The sequence below is a fragment of the Otolemur garnettii genome, unplaced genomic scaffold (genome assembly GCF_000181295.1).
Source record: "Otolemur garnettii isolate 467f Iridium unplaced genomic scaffold, OtoGar3 scaffold00044, whole genome shotgun sequence".
NCBI classification, from domain to species: Eukaryota; Metazoa; Chordata; class Mammalia; order Primates; family Galagidae; genus Otolemur; species Otolemur garnettii.
The window spans coordinates 8,230,542-8,240,346 of record NW_003852439.1 but is presented as its reverse complement, the minus strand read 5'-3'; the positions used below and the strand labels follow the sequence as shown (position 1 = coordinate 8,240,346).

Below are 9,805 nucleotides of genomic sequence, written 5' to 3'. Positions count from 1 at the left end.
CCTGGCTATTTTTTGGTTGCAGCCGTCATTGTTGTTTGGCGGGCCCGGGCTGGATTCGAACCCACCACCTTAGGTGTATGTGGCTGGCGCCTTAGCTACTTGAGCCACAGGCGCTGAGCCAAGACCTTCTTTTCTTATCTCCCAGCTAGCTCAGCTGAACCAACCTGGGGTATCCCTACCAGACTGCCCAGGACCTCCCTACCAGACTGCCTGTCCTGCCCACTGTGCAGATGGATTCCCAAAACCCCTACCCTGTGCCTGCTTCAGGTTCTTCTGGTCCTATTGCCTTGATGGCATGAGGAGCACCCTTGGCGTAATACAGCAGGCTTGGCTTCCTGGCTGTGTACCTTGATGCCCTCAGTCTTCTTGTTCTAGGGTCCTTCCTGCTGGGCACTGTTGACCCTTCCTGCCCAGCCTCCTCACCTCTTCTCTGCTGCTTCCTTGTCCCCTCAGAGAAGCTGTCCTGACTACAAGTCCACCTGTCCCACCAGTGAGGTCCCACAGAGGTTTCTTATGGGCTTGCAGTGTACAGGCATTGCTTGGGGAATTGGGCGCCAGGGACTATAGAGTGGCAAAGACAGACAAGTATCCAGTGACCCGAGTGTGACCTGGCACTGCACCTATACACAGGCAGTACTCTGAGGAGATACATGGTACGGGTGCCCTGCGGCCCGCCCATAGTCCACGAGGAAATGAGTCTCCTCCCTGTAGCCATGTCCTGGCCTGTCTCCATGAAGCCTGAAGAGACGTCACCCAGGGCGGAGTGGAACACACAGCTGAGAGGAGGGGCACTGAGGCAGAGGCACCAAGGGGGCACCCTGGCACAGATTTCCTCTGGGGAAGGAAGTTGTTCCTCCCTCTGCTGAGTCTGTTGAGCTTGGATGTTTTTTGGCAGCCTCATGGAGTTCCCTCGCGGCTGCTCTTCTGGCTGCTTTACAGGCAGACGCCAGGGCTCCTGGATCTGCTGCTTGTGCTGCCTCAGAGAAGCTGCAGTGGGGTGTGGCACTGTTGAGTGCCTGTGAGTCCCAGCAGGCAGTGCACCAGGGGCCATGTGCGCCTGCCAGGGTCTGGGCTGGGGAGGTTGGGAGGCAGGGCTGCGTGTGAGCTCGCCTTGGGAGGGCAGGACCCATGAGAAGAGGCTAGCAAAGACCAGGAACCTTCCCCACACTTGGCCTGGGGGGAGCTGCTAGGAAGGAAGAAAGTCAGGGGCAGGTAGTACTGTTCCTGTGGGCCCACATCTTTTGTGATTGGACAGACTGTGCCTCCCACTTGAGGAAGGTCATAGGAGGGGATGAGGCACCCACCTGGGATGAGACAAGTAGCCAGATCTACCCCACCCGGCCTGACATGATGGCAAGAATGAGAAAGGTCAGGGCCACTGCCCATCTACGCCAGATCCTCTAGAATGGTGTGGCTAGGTCATGGTGCCCCCAGCTCCTAACAGGTGGTATTGAGGGGTAGCTATGGGTCTCCTAACTCTCTCTCCATATCATGGCAAAAGTGGAGGTGAGCTCTCCTGATTCTTCTCTGACTCTCCTGGGGAACCATCTTTAACTACTCTGCTGCTGGGAATAGGGTGAGGCCACCCCAGCACCACAAGCATATATGAGGCTCACTCTCCCGAGTTGATGGCTATTCTGGTCACAAATGTCCTAAAGGCCAAACATAACAGAGATGACCTTGACGTGACATTTCCCAAGGTAAGGATGTCCTCTAACTAACTGTTAGTGAGGCCTCGGAGCTTCTTTGTGAACTCTGAGGCAGGTGACCAGTGCCAGGCTCAGGGGCAGTGCCAAGTGGAGAGAAGATAGCCACTGAAGGGCTTGATCCCAGGAGGAATGTGATGGCAGTGAGGGTCCTCGTCAGAGGAGCTTCATGGAGAAAAAGGGGTACTACAGGGTGAGGGAGCCCTGGGGGGGTTTCCAGAACCAGCAGGGACCCCAGGCTATATTAGGGATAGAGTAGCATGCCATAAGGCCTTGCCTCCTGCCCTTGCAGGAAGGGACAGGAGAGGAGTCTTTGAGCAGCCAGGCTCCAGCAGATACTGGAGACCTCTGAGAAATGGGCCCTGGCTGTGGGTATCTGTGCCAGCCCTGCTGAGTACCATCAGCTGGTCCCCAAGGTATCCTAGACAGTTCAGAACAACAGACAAGGAGTGGGACCAAGGTGATTGGCTCAAGATGCTAGTCCTGTGGTAGAGTCCTCACTCTGTGGTATCATGGAAATGCAGGGGAGGGGGCGCTGGATGAGGGTGGCCAGGCCTTGATATGTGGTCAGCTGATACATCATGGCTGGCAGCCTTACTTCCTTAGAGGCTGCTTGGAATGAGTCTCTTCTCCTGTGAAAGCCAGGAGAAAGCTAGTCTGCTTCCCATGGGGTGGCTACCTTGGGACTTTCCTGGCTGCCTAGTGGAAAGGCTGAGCATCATATTTCTGTCTTCTGCCTGGCAACCCCAGGAAGGTAGTCTGGTACCAAGAAAGGAGGCCTGGGCACTAATGGCCGCTGCTCACCAGGTTCTCTGAGTAGCTCCTCTTCTGAGCCTCAGTGGTGTGCCCAGAGACTGCAGCCCTGCTTACCACACACTCACTTGTGGCTTCACTTTTAGGTGGTCTTTGGGAAGAAGCTTCCTGCCTTTGCCACCATCCCCCTCCACCAACTGCAGCATGAAAAGAAGTATGACATCTACTTTGCAGATGGAAAAGTGTTTGCCTTGTACAGGTGAGGGGAATCTTCAGGCCCTGAGTCCGAGGGTCTCTATAGCCATCTGCATCTGTGTGGACCTTTGTGGTGGGGATGGGAGTACCTCCATTGCTCCTTACAACTCTGAGGAGACTTAGGGTGATGTATTTGGTGCATCTGATGTCAGGGCCAGGTGCCCGCCTCAGCCTCCAAGGACGAGCTGTGTGACATCTGTGAGTTTTGAGTTTTTCTCCTGTGACCAGGGTGCTCACCTTGCCCCCATACGTAGAAGTAGAGGTGGTGAGCAGTGTGGGTACAGCATTTGCTTTCTGGGATTCTGAGGGGTACATGAGCTCTTATAAGTCAGGCTTTAGCCTATGGCCCAAAAACCCATGAAAATGCAGTTGTTACAGGGTTGATCCCCATTTTCCAGGGGACGGGTTGGGCTGGGATAGAATCAGGGCTTCTGACCCAGGTCCTGTTTGGGCTTAGCCATTGTCTTCTGGGTCTCAGATCGACCCCGCTCATGGTCTTGCTTGTGTCTGGCCTGGGCTGTGGGCCTGAAGGCCTGCTGAGTGGTCCTACTCCTGGTGAATGTCCAGGGATAGTGGGTGGTTCTTGGTATCTCCCCAGGCAGCTGCTGCAGCATGAGTGCCCGCGGTGCCCAGAGCTGCCACCCTTTAGCCTCTTCGGGGACCTGGAGCAGCACATGAGGAAGCAGCATGAGCTCTTCTGCTGCCGGCTATGTCTCCAACACCTTCAGGTGCACCCCCAGGGACCCCAGAAGAGCCACACTAGTGGTGGTACAGGAGATGGAACTATCAGCCATGAGAGGCTTGTCCATACATTGCCTCTGATCCTGGATGGCTCGTAGCTGCTTTAGGCAGGTCTCCCAGGGCATCACATGACCTGAGCAGGGAGGAGCTTCTGGTGGCTGAAGGGGCCCACCAGGCTCTTAGTGTCCAGGGCTTAGGAGATGGGGGGTGGGGTACATGGTGCCATCAAGGCCCTCTCCTGCTTGCTGTTCTATGCTGGCCCCTGGGAATAGATGGGAGGCTAGGGTGCCCTGCCCTGTGCCCAGCCCCTCTTATCCTGCAGATCTTCACATATGAACGCAAGTGGTACTCACGCAAGGACCTAGCTCGGCACCGCATGCAGGGGGACCCTGACGACACATCACATCGTGGGCACCCACTCTGCAAGTTCTGCGATGAGCGCTACCTAGACAATGATGAGCTTCTCAAGCACCTGCGCCGTGACCACTACTTCTGCCACTTCTGTGATGCAGATGGGGCCCAGGACTACTACAGGTAGGTGAGGGGGACAGAAGCAGCCCTCCCCTAGAGCCCTGGTTTGGTGTGGGGCTGGTTGGACTCCTGCTAACACTCTGTCCCCCCTCCAGTGACTATGCATACCTGAGAGAGCACTTCCGGGAGAAGCATTTCCTATGTGAGGAGGGCCGCTGTAGCACAGAGCAGTTCACGCATGCTTTCCGCACTGAGATCGACCTCAAGGCACACAGGACAGCCTGCCACAGCCGGAGTCGTGCTGAGGCCCGCCAGAATCGCCAGATTGACCTACAGTTCATCTATGCACCACGCCACTCACGCCGGAATGAGGGTGAGCAGGGTGCTTGGAGGTCACATGGCCAGCGCCCTGCTCTGGGGGCTTCAGACCTAGGTCTGGAATCAGCTCACCACGGTTTAGCAGCAGATGAGGGTTACCCATGGAACCTCCACCTTTTCACCAGTGGATGAGCTGTGAGCATGGAACATGGTGGTGAAGGCTGGGAACACTTTCTCCTGCGATGCCTTGTGTCTGCTGATCTGGAGTCCATGGGGCTCTCTCCTGGGTCAGGAGGCTGTGACTGGGCATGTAGGTCATATAGGTCTATGGCTGGTGTGGACTCTCCAAGGTGTCTGCCTTGCCCCAAGTCCATGTGCCATGGGGGTGCTGGGAAGTCTCTGCTGTCTGAGCCTAAGCATTGGCCTCAGACACTCCTGCCATTCCAGGGCCAGGGGCAGTGACAGGATGTCTGCTGGTTGCAGGGGTCATTGGAGGTGAGGACTACGAGGAGGTGGACAGGTACAGCCGCATGGGCCGGGTTGGTGCACGTGGAGCCCAGCAGAGCCGCCGAGGAAGCTGGAGGTACAAGAGGTAGGAAGATTTGTGTGCCGTTGACCTTCTCCTGGCACCACCTGGCTGGCAGCAGAACTGGGATAGGCATGGGCTTAGGGGACTTTGGCCAGAGTTTCTGGTACTGAGTATGGCAGCAAGGTCTGCTCAGTGCCCTTTGGGGGCAGGAGTTTCTTCCTCTTTTCTGTAGTTTTAGCCACAGCCTGTGGTTTGGGGTGGGTAAGAGGGTCTGTGTCACTTGAGAGGTCAGTGCAAATTGTGCTAGCCCAGGAGGTCCCAGCTGCTACCCCAGGCTTTAGGCCCAAGCTCTTCCCGCCTGAAGCTGTGGTCCTGCGCCTTGCTCAGCCTGAAGGCCAGCCTCCCCACCGCAGGGAAGAAGAGGACCGAGAAGTGGCAGCTGTCATCCGGGCCTCAGTGGCTGCACAGCAACAGGAGGAGACTCGCAGGAGTGAAGACCGGGAGGAGGGCAGTAGGCCCAAGAAGGAGGAGACAGCAGCTCGGGGATCTGAAGAGCCCCGTGGTCCCCGGCGTATGCTCCGGACTCAGGGCGAAGGCCCAAGTGAGCCAGTCCTGCCTAGGCTGGGGGAAGGAGGCTGGTTCATGAGGACCTCAGTGTCTGAGACCATCACGGCCTCTACTGGGCAATGGGGAGCACCTATCCCTATGCCTGACCTGGGGTCCTTGATTTTTCATAGGTGCCAGGGAAACCTCAACAAATGGTCCCTTAAGCCAAGAGACCTTCGCAACAGGAGCTTCCCCCATGAGGTATGTGTCCAGGGGGCTGGGCAGGGCCCCTGCAGGTGGTAGGTGGGCAGGTGTGGAGCAGGCTGGGGCCTGGTGAGCCACTAACTACCTTTCTCCTCCTTGGACTTAGCACCCTCCCATCACCTGCCCCCAAGCTCAAGGATGAAGACTTTCCCAGTCTCTCTGCCTCCACATCCTCCTCCTGCTCCACAGCAACAGCCCCAGGCCCTGTAGGGTTGGCGCTCGTGTACCCTATTCCCAGAGACAGGAACACCTTCCAGGAAGAGGACTTTCCTGCCCTGGTGTCCTCAGGCTCCAAGCCCAGTGCTGCCGCTGCCCCTACCAGCCTCATCTCTGCCTGGAACAGCAACTGCAGCAAGAAGATGGTGCAGCCCAGCCCAGCAGCCCAGGCTGCTGGTGGGGGCAGCCAGCCCACCAGGAAGGCTGGGAAGGGGAGCAGGGGCAAGAAGGGTGGCCCACCCGCCACAGAGGAGGAGGAGAGAGGGCAGGAGCTGCGGAGTGTGCACACCATAGTCTCTGTCTCCTCCCCACTGGGGCCAGCCTCCACCCAGACCTCCACCCAGACCTCCAAAATCGGCAAGAAGAAGAAGGTGGGCTCTGAGAAGCCCAGTGCCACATCGCCCCAGCCACTGCCCCTCAGCTGTACCCCAAAGTCCCTTGGGGCTGAGCAGGCCCCTGACATTCCCACCAGCAGAGCCGAAGGGCCAGTTGGTATCGTCAATGGACACGCAGAGGGCCTATCCCTGGCACGGAGCACCCCCAAGGAACCCCCTGGGCTCCCAAGGCCCCTGGGGCCCCTCCCCTGCCCCACACCCCAAGACGACTTCCCAGCACTAGGTGGCCCCTGCCCACCCCGGATGCCGCCTCCCCCAGGTATGTGCACTGGGCTCAGGCCTGTTTCTTGGACATCAGGATGAGACCAGGGAAGTAGAGTGCAGCTAGAGTCCATGGGTGCAGATAGGAGCACAGCCAATAGGCCTGAGACAAGGAGGGCAGGGAAACCCATGTCCTACCTCCCAGCAATCTGTAGCCAGCAATCCATTAGGATGTGCAGGCTGCAGCCATCTGCAACCCTCATGGCCTTGAGCCACCTCTTGACTGCACATGTCACTTGACTGCACTGTGTCCCTTTCCTCTCCATGAAACAGGAGATTGTAGCATCCTTTAGGTCTGCAGTCATATGAATTAATGTAGGCAGGGTGCTGGCCCTGAGCCTGCTCTGCAGAGCAAGATGTGGCCCATGGGCAGAGTCTGACTCTGGGCTGGGCAGCCTATGGGAATGGTGTCCAGTGAGGGTCACATTCCAGGTCTTGTCCTACTGCCTCTGCAGGCTTCAACACTGTGGTGCTTGTGAAGCCTACACCACCCCCACCCCCACCAGGTCTGGCGCCCCCCGTCAGTAAGCCACCCCCTGGCTTCTCAGGGCTCCTGCCCAGCCCCCACACAGCCTGCGTCCCCAGCCCTACCAACACCACAAAAGCGTAAGTGTAGCTGGGCCGCCTAGTCCTATGGCACTGGGGCCTGGGGGGAGGGTGCCCTCCACTTGGGCCACCCTAAAAGCTGACACCTCTACCACATCTTTATCTCCTGACCCTAGGCCCAGGCTACCACCCATACCACGGGCCTACCTGGTCCCTGAGAACTTTCGGGAGAGGAACCTGCAGCTCATCCAGTCCATCAAGGATTTTTTGCAGAGCGACGAGGCCTGCTTCAGCAAGTTCAAGAGCCACTCGGGGGAGTTCAGACAGGTCAGGAGGCCAGGGATGTGGGTGGCCAGCCCATCTGTCTACGACCAGGCCTGGGATGGGAGTGACTGAGTCTGGCTCTCTGGGTGGCAGGGAGTGATCTCTGCTGCCCAGTATTACAAAAGTTGCCGGGACCTGCTTGGGGAGAACTTCCAGAAGATCTTTAACGAGCTGCTGGTGTTGCTGCCTGACACAGCCAAGCAGCAGGAGCTGCTGTCTGCACATACTGACTTCCGCAGTCGTGAGAAGCCTCCCAGCACCAAGTCCAAGAAGAACAAGAAGAGTGCATGGCAGACTGACACCCGGCAGGTGGGGCTGGATTGTTGTGTGTGCCCTACTTGCCAGCAGGTACTTGCTCATGGTGATGTCAGCAGCCACCAGGCGCTGCATGCTGCCCGGGACGATGACTTCCCCTCTCTGCAAGCCATTGCCAGGATCATCACGTAGCTCCTGCCGGCATGGACAGGAGCCATTACACCTATGAGCATCCTTTCTCCTTCCTTGTTCCTCCTGGCTGCCAGGCAGCCAGGTAGTCAGGTGAGGCTGCCTGCTCAGGCCTCTTGGTTGGCCAGGCCTACCAGGGAGTCACCAGGGAGGTCCACCCTGCCCATCAGCACACTATTACTCAGAAGTTCCATCACCTGCCTCAGGAGTGGGCTGGTTTGGTTTGTACTCTCATGCTTTTGGAAGGTACCAAGGGAGGGTAGGGTTGGGGTGCTGAGACCTGTCCTGTCGTGAAAGTCAGAGGTCACAATGGCCTGATCTAGGCCCTCCAGAATCAGAGGGCTGCTGCAACTGCGGCCCCAAGCCTGAAAGTTGTCCACTGGTGCTGGAGTCAGATGTCACATTAGTTGTGTAAACAGTTGGCTGTTCGTGATTCAAGAATGTTCAGGATTAAAAACAGACACAAAATTGTGCTACTTGAAGTTGAATCTTTTTATGAGACAAGCTGAATCTGGGAATCTTAAATTGCCTCTGGCCTTTTATAAGATAGTTTATCTTCAAATAAATTTATTTTGCAATACTGCATGTAGCTGGTGTTCTGAGCTTCTCCGCCTCCTGAGTATATCCTGAAGCCCAATTTAGAAATAGGTGGGGAAAGTGCATATCTGAAACACTGTGGCAAAATTATTTATGCTTAGTTATTTGGATCTAGTATTTTGGAGGAAGGACCAGACACTGAACCGCCCCCCCTTTCTGCTTCAAACACCTAAACAGGAAAAAGGTTCTAAATGCATAGCCACATTCAAACAAGGCAAAGAAGGCTGGGTGTGGTAGCCCACACCTGTAATCCTAGCACTTTAGGAGGCCAAGGTGGGACAATTGCTTGAGTTTGAGACCAGCCTGAGCAAAAGTGAGACCCCGTACTAAAAATAGAAAAATTAGTGAGGCCTTGTGGCCAGCACTTGTAGTTCTAGCTACTCTGGAGGCTGAGGCAGGAGGATTGCTTGAACCCAGTAATTTGAGGTTGCTGTGAGCTATAATGCCATGGCACTCTAGCATGGGGCAACAGAGTGAGACTCTGTCTCAAAAGAAAAAAAGAAAAGGCAAAGAAAATGTCCCTGGATAAGAAAAAACAGATGTATTTCTAAAATAAGTAAAAAAGGACACCCAAGATGATAAAGGGACAAAGTCAGTGACCTACAGAGGGTCTGAGTCAGAGCCACATGGCTGTATTGGCACTGTCCAGCTGCCTAAAGCTGAGGACTAAACTGGGACTCAAGTGGTAACCTGGTAGTGGCTGTGCTTAGACCCTCTTGAGCTGGGTAGAGGTCACCTGCATTCCCCTCTACACCAGGGAGGACTCCCACAGGTGATGCCCTCTTTGTAGAGGATGACACTGTTTCTAAGCAAGACCAGCCTGCCAAAGAGTGGAGCAACCTGGGAAATGGGACACCTAGTTAAGGATATTGAAAATAACTGGGTGGCGCCTGCGGCTCAGTGGGTAGGGCACCAGCCCCATATACCGAGGGTGGCGAGTTCAAACCCGGCCCTAGTCAAACTGCAACAAAAAAAACAACTGGGCGTTTTGGTGGGCGCCTGTAGTCCCAGCTAGTTGGGAGGCTGAGGCAAGAGAATCGCCTAAGCCCAGAAGTTGGAGGTTGCTACGAGCTGTGTGACACCATGACACTCTACTGAGGGTGACAAAGAGACTGTCTCTCCAAAAAAAAAAAAAAGAAAAAAAAGAACTGTCCTTAGAGCAGGAGCAGGAGCCATCACACTAACTGGGCCCCACTGCAGCAGCACCTTCACTAAATCAGGAGGTTATGAAAAAGAACCAACTAGGAATCTTAGAAATAAAAAATTAAGATTAAAATCCCAGCTCGGTGCCTGTGGGTCAAGTGGCTAAGGTGCTAGCCACATACACCTAAGGTGGCAGGTTCGAATCCAGCCCGGACCCGCCAAACAACAATGATGGCTGCAATCAAAAAATAGCCAGGCATTGTGGCAGGGGCCTGTGATCCCAGCTACTTGGGAGG

At 55.8% G+C, this 9,805-nt stretch overlaps 1 protein-coding gene across 4 annotated transcripts in view; it reads left to right on the top strand.

The window, feature by feature from the left end:
* Window positions 1–8,350, top strand: part of ZNF598 (zinc finger protein 598) — a 12,318-nt gene extending 3,968 nt beyond the window's left edge. Inside the window, exons 2-12 of one of the 4 annotated variants that reach the window (XM_012805854.1) lie at window positions 2,606–2,718; window positions 3,313–3,442; window positions 3,778–3,989; window positions 4,082–4,299; window positions 4,728–4,827; window positions 5,187–5,374; window positions 5,511–5,580; window positions 5,690–6,453; window positions 6,911–7,061; window positions 7,178–7,328; window positions 7,419–8,350. In XM_012805854.1, coding sequence (XP_012661308.1) covers window positions 2,606–2,718; window positions 3,313–3,442; window positions 3,778–3,989; window positions 4,082–4,299; window positions 4,728–4,827; window positions 5,187–5,374; window positions 5,511–5,580; window positions 5,690–6,453; window positions 6,911–7,061; window positions 7,178–7,328; window positions 7,419–7,772 — 2,451 coding nt within the window. In that variant the 3' untranslated portion in view covers window positions 7,773–8,350. Of the gene's footprint in view, window positions 1–2,605; window positions 2,719–3,312; window positions 3,443–3,777; window positions 3,990–4,081; window positions 4,309–4,691; window positions 4,837–5,186; window positions 5,375–5,510; window positions 5,581–5,689; window positions 6,454–6,910; window positions 7,062–7,177; window positions 7,329–7,418 lie in introns of all 4 variants that reach the window. The other 3 variants (XM_012805853.1, XM_012805850.1, XM_012805852.1) reach the window with 3 other exon arrangements.
* The last annotated feature ends 1,455 nt before the right edge of the window (window positions 8,351–9,805 follow it).